The sequence below is a fragment of the Oryzias melastigma genome, linkage group LG8 (assembly GCF_002922805.2).
Source record: "Oryzias melastigma strain HK-1 linkage group LG8, ASM292280v2, whole genome shotgun sequence".
Lineage (NCBI taxonomy): Eukaryota > Metazoa > Chordata > Actinopteri > Beloniformes > Adrianichthyidae > Oryzias > Oryzias melastigma.
In genome coordinates, this window is record NC_050519.1 from 18616994 (window position 1) to 18633162 (window position 16169).

Here is a 16169-nt window from a genome sequence, read left to right on the forward strand (position 1 = left end):
AATCCCCAAATCCACAGCAGTCCAAATTCTATTATGTTAAGTAATTCAATGCCCAGAAAGTCATCACAACACTAGCGGATCTAGCTGTATGCTCCTGTACTGACGTCACACGACCTATGACCTACTTATCGGTGGCTGCACAAAATCTGAGCGACCGCGCTATCTTTGAACGCTTGAAGAGAGTGCACGGGGCCGCGGGTGACAAAATAATTATACAGGGGTTCATTTGTGACATAAATACTAATGTTTTATTACAGTTTACGAAAAATCATGATTTTGACCGCTCGAGGCCTTTAAAAGTCCTTCCTGCATTCAAGTTCATGGCTGTCCATTGGGTGGAGTTAGAGCCAATAAAAGAAAAAACTGGTGCCTCAGTATTAAAAAAAAACAAAAAAACAAAACAACAGCAATAAAGGGGAAGATAAATAAAAGCTTTAGTAAAAAAAAAAAAAACAATAGAGGGCAAGATAAATAAAAGCTTTAGTTAAAAAAAGGTAAAACTTCATAATAAGATTCCTTAACAAGCTTTCTTAACACAATAACAAGTATGTTCTTATAAGGTGTTAGTAATAAGCCTAATAAACCTAATAAGGCTTATTAAATTCCTAAGTTAAGGCATTTACAAGCACTATCAATGTGTTAATATGATGCTTATTGTTACATTCATTGCCATCATATACGAGGAACAAATTGTTAGTAAGTGTTAACAAGCTTAATAAGAATCATTAACAAAACTTTTTAACAGATTAATAAGCCTTATTAATGTGTACAGTTCTTGTGAGACATTTAATAGCATGAGACTGAGCATAGGGACATCGGCTACCACACAGCTGTCAGATGGCTCAGCCTGGGAACAGTGCTAAAAAGAGTTTGGGACCTGAAAGCAGAGATTTAAGAGTTTTGTGAGGAGAAAGGCAAAGACATCCCAGAGCTGTCAGATGCGGACTGGGTAGCAGATTTTGCATTTGCCGTTGATGTGACTGCACTGATTAATGAACTTAACCCCAAACTGCAAGGCAAGGGCCTTTTTGTTCATGAAATGCACAGCCTGGTGAAGGCTTTCATGAGAAAGATGCAGTTTCTTTCAAGCCAACAGGAGAGCAACACTCTGACTCACATGCAAACCCTGAAAGAAATCGCACCATCAGCTAATCAACTCAGCAGGTACTCATCCATGTTAGGAGCATTGCATGGTGAGTGGAGATTTGAAGATCTCAGAACAATCGAGGATGAAATGAACATGATTTCCTCTCCCTTCACCTGCAGTGTGGGTAATGCCGCCAGTGATGTTCAGTTGGAACTCATTGACCTGCAGTCTGATGCAGTTCTGGCAGAGCAATTCAAGTCCGTATCTCTGGTGGATTTTTACTCTTCTCTCAATGAGGAGAACTTTCCAAACATGAGGAGACATGCTCAGAAGATGTTGGTTCTCTTTGACTCTACCTGTATGTGAACAAACATTTTCAATGATGAAGTTCACAAAATCCAGATATAGATCCTCTCTCACTGATGATCATCTGTCAGCTGTGCTTCGCATCTCCACCTCAGACATTCAACCGGACTTCGATGCACTTGTTAAAGCCCAGCAGAGACTAGATTTCTCTCACTAAGCAGGAAAGAAGAGCTTAAAAGTACCACATAAAGTGGTTAGACCACAAATGTAGACACCAACTAGCAGTGAACTGGGGCAATTCCTTTGGAAGCCTTTTTCTCCAAATCACAGTTCAGTGATGTTCAGAGACAGTTCAATATGATGTATCTTTCTTAATGAGCACAAAAACAATATTGTGATGTTTTTAGGATGCTAGGAACCTTGACACAACTTTCCAACAGTATATTAAACTCAAAATGTGTTTTAGAGTGAATGTGTTCATTAATATGAGTCACAAATGGTAAAATGTTCCCGTTTATTTTACCATTGTTTTGAGAAATTTAATTGAATAAATTACATTTTTTGTAAGGCAACCTCAATTTTTCATTGCTTAGTTGTAACATATACTCTTACTAGCTTTTTAAACAATGCTATTTACTGCCTTTTTTTTTTATAAAGAAATGCAATTAATATTCGAGAATTGAGTTCAGCCTTTTGGCCTGGCCCTCCAGAATTTTCCCTTTCTCATGTGGCCCCATGGAGAAAATAATTGCCCACCCCTGATCTAAATGTTCTTTTTCTTTTTTTCCACAGGCTACATTTAATCAATGTATAAAATTAAATTAAATTATATTTTAATTACTAAAAATGAATGGCTTTCAAAATAAAATACCAAATGTGGATGCACATTTTTGGGTACACCACATGTGCATGTGCAAAGCTAAGCTGATAGCAAAAATCAAAACATTGTGTGAGTGAGTCACTGCAGGACCCTCAACTGCAACATTTTCTCCAATACCTGCCTCCGTTCTTTAGTTAACCGATTGATAATAACTGCTATCTCACCAGGAGCGCCGCCACCGGAACAGCTGTACCCTCTTTTAGGTGACGATCCAGAACCTGAACCAGTTTCTGATGAAGGAGAAGCCCTCTACCTGCCTGACCTTTTTCTAGACCATGGTGCCTGTAAAGGCAAAACTTCTGAGTGTAAATGTATTTGTGCTCATACATGTGATCCTCCAGCTGAAAACCTTCCCACGGAGTGACTGACAGGTGATGTGAGAATTTGTGCAAAGATGTGATAAACGGGGTAATTGATAGGGTTGTAAATACATTTCTCTGATATTTGCTTTGTATAATTTTAACCTCTTTTCTTTTTCTTCTTATTTGAGGTCGTGCTCAGCTGGTATCTGGAAGGTTGCAGTCATCCAGGCTGAAGGCTGTCTGGAGGCTGACATATTACAGATACTTGAAAAGACTGACTCCGACCTATTGCATTGAACTATGACATTAATGATAGTAGAACCAGTTTGAGGCTGTTTTTCCTTCCACACCTTGAGAGCAGCAAATGTAAATATAACTAAGACCACCCCTGAAAGATTATAAATATGGAAACCCTGGACCAAGATCTTCAGAGCGGGTGGAGACTGATTTGAACATTCTCTGTCTGTTCTCCTTGTGCAAGTAAAATCTGATTTAAGAACTGACCCCTCTCTTGTCTTCCTTTCAGAGAAATGTCTCAGGTTGTTTAAAAATAACAGTATGATACGCAATTTATAATTTATAAGCTACAATCAAAACAGTGAAAAAAAAGAAAAACGAACGTTAAACAAAAAATTAAAAAGTCCAAAGCACATAATCTCAGTTGTGAAATATACTTCTACACAGTGAATAGAAATCTAAAAATGTCGACAGCATGCTCCTCTTGTTGTTTTAAACTGCTGCATCGGTACATTCCATTGATGAAAACAACAGTAGGACAATGATTGGTACATTGTTGAATTGTAAAGTAGGTGTTAAAAGGTCTTCACGACCCATTGATGAAGTCTGCTCCCATTGGCTACCCGTCATCTGTCAATCAAACCCCCCACAAGTTCGACGTCAGACCCACAAACGCTTATTGAGCCTTCTGATTGGTCAATTTATAACTCTAATAACTTGTGATTATGGAAAAAAATATTAAAAAAAAATTAGAATTAGAAAAAAAATGTTAAGCAGAAAGCAGCAGAGGAAGAATGATTATTCTGACATATAAAATGACTGAGAAATAACTGTCTGTTTCTCAATGTAAGTCAATGGGACTTTGGCCTTTTTGCAACCCAGTGGTACTTCCTATATGGAACACGGAAGTAGGGGGGCTTGCTCTGTCCAGTAATTCTTATATACAGTCTATGTCTGTAACCTTTAAATCCATATTTGACACAGACAACATTTGCATCATTGTTGTCTTTGCTTGGCGTAGTTGACTATAACAAATTAACGTAACTTAAATGTGGGGCAGTGGGTTCTGCCCTCACAGACCTGGATAATACATAAGTGGTCTACTGTCCTGGTACCTGATGAGTGTCGGATCACCTTGCACCGAAATTATGTTAGTCACTGGAAAAGGCGAGGTGAGTCATGCGGCAAGGTCAACATGGTCTCCAGGGATCACTTTTGTGGAAGAGGTGTAACGGTCTGGACAGACATTACCAGTCAGCACAAAACCAATTTGGCTCTAGAAGATGGCCCAGTCACTGCACATTTTTAATTCACAGACATCATAGAGCCATCACCATCCTCCAGTTCCACCAGCACATTCCCAACTTTCTTTTCAGGAATGATAATGTTCCACCAAATGGTGCCAGCAGTGGCGGTTCTACACTGAATTACTCCCCGGGCGAGACCCTCCCTAGTGCCGCCCCCCTCCCCAACTGTATTTTGTTTGTCCGTTGCCATGTTTTCCTAGAATTACAATTGAAAACAACATACAACAGACATTTAACACAATGCTGTGCAGCATAATAACAGTTATCAGTACGTACTATAATACAAATATACTTTATAAATAAAACTATATGAGGAAATATGATGGTTAAAAAAACATCCATGATTTGAACATTTAAATTACCATATTAATCTGTACTCCAGAGAAGAAAAATCAGTCATGTTGCTCTTCAATCCAATGTTAAAAACATGTTTAGTTATGACATCCAAAGTCTACCAGCCATATTAGATTTATACCAGCTCAACATTTGTCTAATAAAGAAGTTGTATGTTTATCAAAACCGTTATTCCCTTAATTTTGAACTTTTCTCTGAACCTTTAGATGAACACACTCCTTAAGCATCAACTTTTCATCAAAGCCCTGAGTTTCATTTCTAGTCATTTTTTAATGTCTTTAACATTTTTTTAAGAAATTGACTTTGTTCAAATCACAAATTTTTTTTTTCAATCATAGAAGAGTAAAGATTAAAACTAGTTAAGAACAGTAAAATAATTATTTTAAAGGTTTTTTTAATGTCATGCATATAAAAACATGCTTAATATGTGCAACATTTTTGCATAAATGTGTGTAATGTTACTGATCAGTGTTGTTGTGAGTCACAATGAAATGGAGCACCAAATCAGTGAGTGTTTGTGTTGCTGGGGTCAGTGTGAGCAAATGCTAGAAGTTCCCAGCACACCTGAATGCAGCAATAGCGAGTTCTTAATGCGTGCATAAGTGCGGAAATTCCACGCAGCCCCTGAACGCACCTCGTGCCGCGGTGAATGTGACAATTAAACCCTTTAAGTCTGCGCAATAAAGTCCTGATTAAATGTTTTGAATCAACTCCAAAATGGATGTTTGTGGTGACCAACAGTGGAGGAGAAGCAGACTCCATCATGTTGTGTTTGAACCTCAGAGATGAAGAACAGAGACTCACCTGTCAAAGTCAAAGAGCTTTTCTGACCGCTAAATAAAGTTTTCCCCACGTTTGGCAGTTGTTAATTTAGAGCTTTTCCTGTATTAACACATGGGTTATAGAATGTCATGTTATGACTGACTTAAAAATAAAACATTCTACAAAGTAGACCCCGCCCTCCTTCCTCATCTGTCCTCTTCGTTTAGGAGAGACCCGCAGCTGAACTGTCCCTCCGCCCCTCCCTCTCTAAACACCTGTCCGTCTCCTGCTCAGCGGACAGGGGCGCCTGCACCAGCAGAGGGCGCTAATTATTTTTTCCTCCCAGCGCTGAGATGCCGCCCCCTTTGAATCGGCGCCCCGAGCAGCTGCCCGTATTGCCCGTGCCTAAAACCGCTACTGGGTGCCAGAATTGTCACAGATGGACTGCAGGAAGTGGGAGTGCTTCATTTGGTTTGACCAACCTGAACCCCATAGAGCAGTGGTCCCCAACCTTTTTGTGGCTGTGGACCGGTCAACCCGTGAAGTTTTTACCACGGGGAGCGTGTCATGTCAACAGTGGTTAAAAACTAGTTTATTTTACCATTATAAGATCATCTCATTTAAAAAATAAATACATAGGTAACAAAATTTTATTGATGCTCAAAAAGAAACAAATCTGAATACTGTAAAGCTCCATCCAAATTCTTTAATTTATTAAAGAATTATTCTGAGAGAAAAACAGTTGTGGTGGAATATTTGTTGATCCGATGAAATGAAGAAATGTCAAATGTTTTCAAGAATGTTTATTAAACAGAGCAGAGAAAAGTACATGCTTGCGAGCATGGCGGAGAGGTCTGCAGAGCTCTGATCTGTGATGAAGGACGCTCATATTTTATACAGTCATACAATCAGCTGTTAATCAGGAGCTTAAGATGGGAATGTAAGTGTCATATCTAATGTGGACAAGATGTTCTAATGAAATCAAAATGTTTACACATTGTGGTCAGGGTGTTCTGAAAATAAGAGGATGAAACATAAGTAAATGTATAATTTCCGTGACACAGTTTTTACAAAACAAACCTCCTGACTTTGATCGCCCCTCTACCTGCACGGGCTTACTTTCTCCTCCACTCTCCTCCACCCCCTCACCGCACTCTGCACTGCTCCCTTTTTTTTTTTTTTTTTGGAAGTACTTGCATTAATAAATCGCGTGTTCACAACTTCTCTGAAATGAGCATCTGAATGAGCTTGTTTCAGCATTTCTATAACCGTTCAAAAGAGGTGTTTGGGAATCACCTGTTCTTGTCACTGCAAAAGCAACAGGCACAATGATGCCACTTGTAGACCGGTGTTTAACTGTGCTAAATCAGTTAATAAATGGCAGAAGTTTTACTTTTTCTTTACTTAGAGCTGTGATGATTATCGTCTTAAATTGGGAGGTAATAAATACCAAGCAAATGAAAATTGTGCTTCTTCCTATTCCTTATAGTATTATCAAAGGAAGCTTTTATAAATTTCATTAAATTCAGATCAAATGGGAAAAACACACATGCAAACAACAAAATCTCTAACTTGCTGTGAGTAGTGTACTATTCAAATCTTGTGAAAGTCACATTCTTCAAAGGACGAAGTGCGTCCTCAAACAATATCAAACACCTTTGGGTCATTTGTTCAGGACACTTCTACAGTCTACACCAGGGCTGCCCATTCCTGGTCCTTTAGAGCTACCTGCCTGTTTTACAGATCTCCAATCCCTGCCAGCTGCTGATTTGATCATTCAGATGTTTTCACATTCTGATTGAATGAACACACCTGGTCCAGATAATCATCAGCAAGCAGTGCAAGGAGAGCTTGAACATTAACATTAACCTAAACATTTTTTGATTGCACATATGTATCACACATTAAAAATTGCTCTTATTTTGAATTCTCCATAGTACAACCACTGATTAGACAGTCTGATTAGACGGTCTCTGTTCATCTAATAATGCCACAAATGCATGTTCAACAATAAACTGTACCCAAGCAGTACAGTGAAGTCAATGAAAGACAGATAACACGGCAGATACACTAAAAAAAAAAAAAAAAAGGTTTCATATTGGAATTACATTAAAACAAAATTTTCATGTAAAAAAAATGACAAAGGCTAATTAAAACACTAGAGTAGGAACACAAACGTAAAAACAATGACCATTTGAGATTTAATAGGTTTATTTTTCGCATTATATAATACACTGCCTGGCCAAAATAAAAGTCCCCATCTCGATTTAACTAAGCAAATAGGTTCGAGCCTCCAATTGGATAATTACTGCATGAGCGATTATCTTTCAGCTGGCAACAAGTTATTTAAACCCAACTGGTACAATGAGTTGCTTCTCATTTCCTAAACAACCATGTTGAAAGACACATCTCGTGATCGTGGAAAAGATGTTAGTCTGTTTGAGAAGGGTCAAGTCATTGGCATGTATAAAGCAGAGAAAACATCTCAGGAGATTGCAGAAAGTACTAAAATTGGGTTAAGAACTGTCCAACATATTATTAAAAACTGGAAGGATAGTAGGGACCCATCGTCTTTGAGGAAGAAATGTGGCTGGAAAAAAATCCTGAATGATCGTGATGGGCGATCACCTAAACGTGTGGTGAGATCAAATCGAAGAAAAGCAACAGCAGAACTCAGGGCTCTGTTTAATAGTAAAAGTTAGAGCATTTTCCACGCACAATGTGAAGGGAACTCAGGGGATTGGGACTGAACCGCTGTGTAGCCTTAAGAAAGCCACTAATCAGTGAGGATAAGCGGAAAAAAAGGCTTCAATTTGCTAGGGAGCATAAAGATTGAACTAGAGCAATGGAAGAAGGTCATGTGGTCTGATTAATCCAGATTTACCCTGTTCCAGAGTGATGGGTGCATCAGGGTAAGAAGAGAGGCAGGTGAAGTGCCTAGTGCCTACTGTACAAGCCTGTGGGGGCAGTGTTATGATCTGGAGTTGCTTCAATTGGTCAGGTCTAGGTTCAGCAACAGTATATGCTCAAAGAATGAGGTCAGCTGACTACCTGAATATACTGAATGACCAGGTTATTCCATCAATGGATTTCTTCTTCCCTGATGGCACAGGCATATTCCAAGATAACAATGCCAGGATTTATTGGGCTCAAATTGTGAAAAACTGGTTCAGGGAGCATGAGACATCATTTTCACACATTAATTGGCCATCACAGAGTCCAGACCTTAACCCCATTGAGAATCTTTGGGATGTGCTGGAGAAAGCTTTGTGCAGCGGTCAGACTCTACCATCATCAATGCAAGATCTTGGTGAAAAATTAATGCACCACTGGATGGAAATAAATCTTGTGACATTGCAGAAGCTTATCGAAACAATGCCACAGTGAATGTGTGCCGTAATCAAAGCTAAAGGCGGTCCAACGAAATATTAGAGTGTATGGCCCTTTTTTTTTTGGTGGCGACTATTTTTTGGCAAGGCAGTGTATATAGATCAGTAATTATAAGTCAAAGCAATTTTGTTTATTCTAAAGATACAAGATAACAAGAAACACTTCAGAGTAATATTACCACAGACCAGTATGATAAAAACTTATGTTCATTTTTTTGTTTTTTGCTATGCCTGAAGTTTCAAAGCACATTTATACAAACAAAGCATTTTGTTACACCAGCATTTGCTCAACAATAACTGTTTAAAAAATAAAAGAATGAGTGAATGTGTTCTTATTAGGGTGTTTTTTTTTTAAATTGTTATGTATAAATTCAAACACTCTTTTCCATTTATTTTCTTTTGCATAAATTGAAAAAAGAATAACAGATGTGTAAAAAAAATTAGGAAAAAAGGCAAATTTACATCAAAGGGCAAATGTAACGTTTCATTGACAGATTGTAAGGGAACTGGATTAAATACGTTAAAAAATAAATCTCTCTATATCAAACACATTAAAAAAGGAAACGAAAATTTGCAAAAGTAGATATAAATTGGAGCCACCTTCTTTATTATATGAATACTTTCAGATATTACTAAATATGTGAAAAATGTGAAATTACTGAAAGTATTCATGAAAGCAAAAATTGAACAGCAGAACTTCTGTTATAAGTGAATTTTAAAGTACTATTTTGTATAATTCCCATATTTTTAGAAACTTCACATCAATTTGGACAGTGAAAACAGAAACATTTGTCAAAACATCTAAAAATGTCTTTCTATTAAAAAACTTAAGCAAATATCCCACAACATGTTGTATTATAGACAGAAGTTGAAAAATGTATGAAAAAAATAAATGCAGTAAAAAAGTACCTGCACAAATTTATAAAAAATTTTTTTTTTATCTAAAAGATAAAAGAGAAAAGGTCATATTATCTTTGCCTTTACAGGACTGTGACCTTGTTTTCTAAAATGTTTATTTTTTCTTTTCTCTATTTTATTGAGTTTTCAAGCTAAAATTAGAGCATTAATGATATTACACTTAATGAAACACAGATTAAAGAAGAAATGCCTATATTTTGTTTCATTGCTTTAAGTGTTTCCTTAAACTCTCTAACTGCTTGGTTTGAGTGAACATTTCTTTGTGAAAAAATGCTCAAATTAACCTCTTTAAACCTCCAGCATGTTTCTCACAAACTGCACATTTCATCCAGACTTTCGAGAGCTTCTTCTTTACTGTAATTTCTCCATTCAGATGGAATCTCCCCTCGGTCCTGAAACTTCAGTTCATGATAATCTTCTATTTCCTTCTGAAAGTGACAAACAAACCATTTCCAGTATGGCAGCTTAGATCCATCTGCAATAATGCTCCACGATGCATATTTTCCTCCTGCAGTTTGATACAGTTTATGGGGAATGCTCTTCTCTGATTCAGGACTGGGATAGAGGCTTTGATCACTAGCGACTGATGTGGTGCAGAAATCAGTGACTAGCTCAACTGTGCCTCTATAGTGCCATCCTTCAACTCCTTGAGGTCGATGAAAAGGAACACTGTGTTTGTCTGGACTGTGGTCTTTGATGGTGTTGATGCAAACAGCTCCACAGAATGGACATCGTTCCCAGCAGCAGTTACACAGCTGATCAATGAGGATTTCATCAGGTTTCTGTCTGTACTTCATCACCTCAACCAGAGGGAGATCCTTCATCTCCTTAGAGATGATTTGAAGACCTTTTTCTATTTCATCTCTTAAAAAGTCAAAATTGTTTATGTCTCTGAAGTTATGACAGGAAATGGTATCAAGTCTCATTTTACATCTCAGTGAACTGGAGATCTCCTTCACCCACATGTTTATGTCTCCTTTCTCAGTTTTAATCTTCTCTGTTGCTTCAAATAAAGTTTGTCTGATGAATCTCTGGATGTCGTCTGAATTTTTCTGGAGGATTTTATGAGCTTTGTTGTTGTTTTCAAATACTATGAATGTTTTTACTTTTTCTTTAATAAAACCTTCAACTTGCTTCCTTGGATCTCTGATGTAGGTGATGAACTTGTTGAAGTCTTCTCTTTCTGCCAGATCCTTCAACACATGTTTCTTCAGGTTCAGCCTGTTCCCATTGAATGCTGGGACATTACACCTGAGTTCTCCAGCAAGGTCAACAGCAGTCTGGTTACAGACAGCCTCAACAGCAGAGACATTCAGTTTCTGACAGATCATTTCTCCAAACACCACAGGAGACGAGCTTCCTTTACAGAAACTTCTGAAAATGTTAAAGTATTCATTTTTCTTGCTGTTTAAGTAGTTTATAACATCATTGTTATCTTTGTATGTCTTGTGAGACTTTAAAATCCAGTCAGCTGCTTTGTGGAAGACAAACAGCAGAAGCTCAACTGTGAATTCCTTCTTAAAGGTAAATTTTCTCATTGATTCAAATTCTGTCACATTTTTTTGAACATTTTTAGCCACTTCATGCAGGTAAGTTGGTGTGTATCCTCTTGTTGCTACAGGTTTGCTCTGAATGATCTCCAGTGATTTTTGTTCGACATTTTTAATAAAAGATCTGATCTGTTCCTGATCTTCATGAGACAGAAGTTCAACTCCTACATATTTCAATGCAGCATTAAATAAATTATGCTCATTTAAATGAATATAATCAAAGTAATTCCCAGTATTTGGCAGGGTTTCGTATTGCTTACTGTGTTTCAATTTATGACATAGAGTCAATTCAAAACCAAGATCTTTAAGGACAGTTAACTGATCTTCTTCCAGGTTGATGTCCTCAATGGGTTTTGTATCTGAAGTTAATTCTTTAATCCAGTGACTCCAAACAGAGTCAAACTGCATCTTGAGTTCCTCTTCATCTTTTATGATCTCTCTTAGAGCGTGAGCGAGTTCTTTGCTTTTTTGCAGCAGTTTGTTCTCAAAATCTGTTTTCTTCTCATCAAGCTTCTTACAGGCTTTCTTCTGCTGAATGACTTCATCCAGTTTTCTTTTAACTCCTGTCAGAAGTTCCTCATGAAAATCTTTGATTTTGTTTTCAAATCCTCCACGCCACTGAACTAACAGTTCTTTGTCTTCATTTTTCTCAAAGTAATCTGTGGTTTTTGTCTTTATTTGTTCATATGCTTTGCTCATTCCTTTAGAAAGATCTCTGAGTTCAATCTTGTCAAGTTGTCCTTTATCTATCAGTGGATAAAGTCTGTTCTCAATGGTCAGCATCTCACTCCTCAAAGCCCAAGTCCAGTTTCCATACTGGATCTCCAGTTTTCTGTACACTGAGATTTCTTGAGTGTTTTTGAAGCTGAAAACAACGTTTTCATTCATCAGAGCGTTCCACAGATCCTGAATTTTGCTTTTGAAATGTGAGAGTTTGATTCCATCAGACTCTGAAGCTTTAGACAGGATGAAGCTCTTCAGTTCTTGGACACTCTCACTGTAACCTGGATTTGGAGAAGCCATTGGTGGACTTCCCTCCCACAGCTGAGCAAAGTATTTCACATCTTTTTGAACATCAAATGTAATAACATCACTGAAACATTCAGCATCACATCCTTCCTCTTTGGCAGCTAGTTGAGCCATCTCGTCCAGTTTTTCTTGCAGTCGTCTCTTTCCGTCCATGTTTTTCTCTGCAGCTGTGACATCTGTAACATTCTGGTGAACAAACACACAACTTGGAGAAAGCTGAACTTTCTTCATCCTCATGAAAGCCTGAACTACAATCTGCAGGATGTCTTGCATCTCAGCTGGATTCTCACCAAAGATGTTGATCAGTGTCATGTTTCCTAAACCAACAACAAATGTTGCCAGTTCATTGTCGTGGTGAAGAGTGTTGTGACCTTCCAGCTCAAGAGCTCTCAGTCCTTCAGTGTCCACCACTACAACATAGTCAAACTTGAAGTCTGTCTTGATTTCGTCTGATAATTTGAGCAGCTGCATGTATGCACCCTTGGTGTACCTGCCTGCACTCACAGCAAACTGCAGTCCAAACATGGCATTCAGCATTGTTGACTTTCCACTGCTTTGAACGCCCAAAACTGACAACACAAAAACTCTCTGGTCACCCAGTTTCTTGATGACTTCCTGTAAAAGACCAGAGATCCAAGTTAAAGGCACGTGACCTGCATCACCATCCATCAACTCCATGGGATGTCCAGATATCATCAGATCTGCAGCCAGCTCAGGGTATTTAACCCATTCAGTGTGTCTGCAGTGTGTTTGTCTCTGTAGAGATTGATGGGCTTCATAGATCTGTGACATTTCTCTGAAGATGTGCTCCAAACCAAAGGTTGCTGCCTGCAGTTTCTGTGATATTTGTTCAAGCTCAGTTTGTTTGTCCTTTAACTGATCAGTTTTGTCATGTTTCTTCTTTAAAGTCAAAACCTCCGACCACTTTTTATCATAGTTTTGGAGAATTGTAGAGAGATCCTTTGAGGAGAGTTCATCTATCAGGATCTGAGTCCATTTCAGGAAGTATTCTTTGTCTTTCTGTTCCAAACTCATGAGACTGTCAGTGAATGATTTCATCAGTTCACTACAGGAAGCAGCACATTGTTTCTGTCGGATTTGTATCAGTTTCTCATCTTTCTGACTTTTTTCTTTCTCAATGTTTCCTCTGAGGTGAAATCTTTCTCTGTTTGTTCTGCACCACTCATGCCAAAGTTGACCTTGACAAGGAAGAGAAGTATCTTTGATCCTGGAAACATCCATGTCCTGAATCAGCTTCACTATGTTCATGGCAGCAGATTTTCCATTTTGACAGACTGTGTCGTCTTCATCCACTCTGACTCCAGAGATGTTGGACATCAACTCAAGATTGAAGGATTTGTTTGATCCAGACAAAATCTTTACAATAGTTTCTCTGAGTTCTTCAGAAACATTTGACTGACTTCTGTCTTTCAGACCCACTTTGTATTTTTGTGGTTTTATCTGAACAGCACCACAGTCATTATCAGCAGTGAGAACAATCAGAGGATTTGGAGATCTGAAAAGAGTGGAAATTACTTTAGAACTTTCCTGACCTTTTTCCAGAGCTGGTACAAGAACAACTAAGACTGAAGATATTTCAGTCAGTATTTCACGTTGTTTTTCCATCAACAGAGAATCACCATGAAGATTACAGAAGCCAATGCAGTCAGAGAATGAATCATTGTCTTTTCCAGCAGGACAGTACCAGGCAATCTCTACAACTCCATCCATCAAATGACGAGATTTGGTGCTTCCTGGACAGTTTCTGTGGAAGAAGGTGTTGTGACGGTCGTTGATCAAAGTGTTCATGAGCTGAGATTTAGACTGAGACAGTGAACCCAGACGGAAGAAAGACACCAGTGGAGTTTCAGCTTTGCAGATCGGTAGACTCTTGATGGAGACAGTCTTTGAATTATCTCTGATTTCAGTTTTCTTCCAGGTTTTTCTTACTTGTCTGAACGTCCACAGAGGACACTCAATATCTGCTGCAGCAGGATCAGGAACAAGCAGAGGTAAGGCGTACTGACACTGTGACAACTTTGTAATCATGTTCTGCTTCAGGAAGCTGTCTGAGAAGTGAAATACAACCATCTGGATGTCCATGGGGTGAACATGATCCTGTTTGGACTGATTAGAATCTACATTAGTGCTAAAAAGAGCATCTAAGTCATCATCATCATCTGTGCTAACACTTTCAGAAACAGCAATAGACTGTAAATGGTTCACCTCAGAACTATCTGGTCGAACAGGGATGTATCTGGCTCTGTAATCTAATGCCACCAACCTCTGGAGAAAAGCTTGAGCTACATCTTTTTCAGGTGTGTCAGTGATCTGGTTAAAAGGAGGACGTATTTTAAGAAAATCTGATGATGAAAACTTCTGTTGTCGTCTGTCCTGAAGTCTGTTGAACAGGGCTTCAACTTCTTTATGATGAATCTCTTGGTGGTTTTCTTCAGGAAAAATTCCTTGTTTCTAATTTGATCAGAAAAACATAAAATAAAATAAATCAACTTCAGTGTACCGGATAAATCTATATATTGAAATATTAACATTTCAATGTTTTTTCCTAAAAAACAGCCTCTAATTTAGAAGATCTTAAGTGAAAAACAAAATGTGTGATTGGACAACAAAATGGTATGAAAAACATTGAAAAAGAAAAAGAACAAGAGATTTATACCAGAGAAGAAAACAAGAATTCTTCTGAATTTGTTGATTGTTGTCTGACCTGCGTTGTGTTTCCACTTCTGTCCACATTAAAGAAACCTGCAGAACCAGAACAAATGATCAGTTCAAAACACTTGGATTTTTAGACTTCTTAGAGCCAAAATACAGTCCAGAAAACTTAAGTTTAGTTCAGAAATTCAAAACAACAGTTGTTTATGACCATACAGATGTAGGTTTATTTCAACTTAAAACTGGAAATAAAATGAACAATAAAAAAATATGAGTTAAGAATCTATCAAGTTCAAATAAATTGGTGATTTGATCATATTTAAGACAAATTTATTTGATTATAGTTTGTTATTTGAAGGACAAATGCAGAAATATTTGAATAAAAATGAGAACAAACTGACAATCATCTGTCTATCTCCCAAAGTAGCTTAATCACTTTTGGGTCACATTATTCTGGACCTAATCCAAGCTACAGGTGGGCAAAAGTGTTTCCCATCCTGAACCGGTCACTAGTCTGTTGGACAACCACACAATCACACATTTATATGCACGCCCAATGTCAACTAGAGAGAACATGTTTTTGGACCGTGGGAGGAAAAAGGAGTACCCAGACAAAACCATAGACTGTAAAAATAATGGACAGAGCGAGCAATGAGGTCCCCCATTGGAAATGCATTACTTCCTCTCCTCGCAAAAGTAGGCCGCCGCTTTCACCGTCACTTCCTGAAACGGATACCGCCATTCGCAACCCATCTTCAGCGATTGGTCTGAGTCTGTGAGTCATAGCTGAGTCATGGAATCTACAGGAAGTACTGTCACCAATCAGGAGTGAGTTTATTGCAACCGTCTGCCTCTTTCCACGCCTCGACCACGTGACCGCGGATGTAAACACACCTTCTACTTTAATCACGGCGGCTCGAGAGAATTGTACAAGTCATTGTTGAAGCCTTTAAGGGAGAACCATTCCAACATTTGATTCTGTCAGCGGTCCTTTTGGATTTACTTACATTTATTCCTTTTTGTCGAGATAAAAGGAGCATTTGGGTTACGCCGCTGCAGAACGGCGCGCGTCCCCCCCTCACGCGTGCCTCAGCAGCAGCTTGTTACTTCACATGCGCTGCCACGTTACACTCTGATCAGATGCACGTGAGAAGTGCGTTCAGCGGTATTTAAAATAAATAACCATCCTAAAAAGTGAACAACTGGATTTTTTTCTGTTTGAAAAAAATACGACCAGGTCCTTTCAAGTTTGTCTCGCGCTCCTCAGACGTCTGCGTCTATTTCAGGCTGCAAGCTGGAAAAGTGCGGCGAAGATGAAACTTTGGTTGATACGCAACTAAGAATTTATAAGCTACAATCAAAACAGTGAAAAAAA

At 38.3% G+C, this 16169-nt stretch overlaps 1 protein-coding gene across 2 annotated transcripts in view; it reads right to left on the minus strand.

The window, feature by feature from the left end:
- Positions 1 to 8522: 8522 nt before the first annotated feature.
- LOC112146170 (interferon-induced very large GTPase 1-like) overlaps positions 8523 to 16169 on the minus strand; it is a 10559-nt gene continuing 2912 nt past the window's right edge. The window contains exons 3-4 of one of the 2 annotated variants that reach the window (XM_036213342.1): positions 14847 to 14884; positions 8523 to 14593 (exon numbers count right to left, since the gene is read on the minus strand). In XM_036213342.1, coding sequence (XP_036069235.1) covers positions 9851 to 14593; positions 14847 to 14884 — 4781 coding nt within the window. In that variant the 3' untranslated portion in view covers positions 8523 to 9850. Of the gene's footprint in view, positions 14594 to 14798; positions 14885 to 16169 lie in introns of both variants that reach the window. The other variant, XM_036213341.1, reaches the window with a different exon arrangement.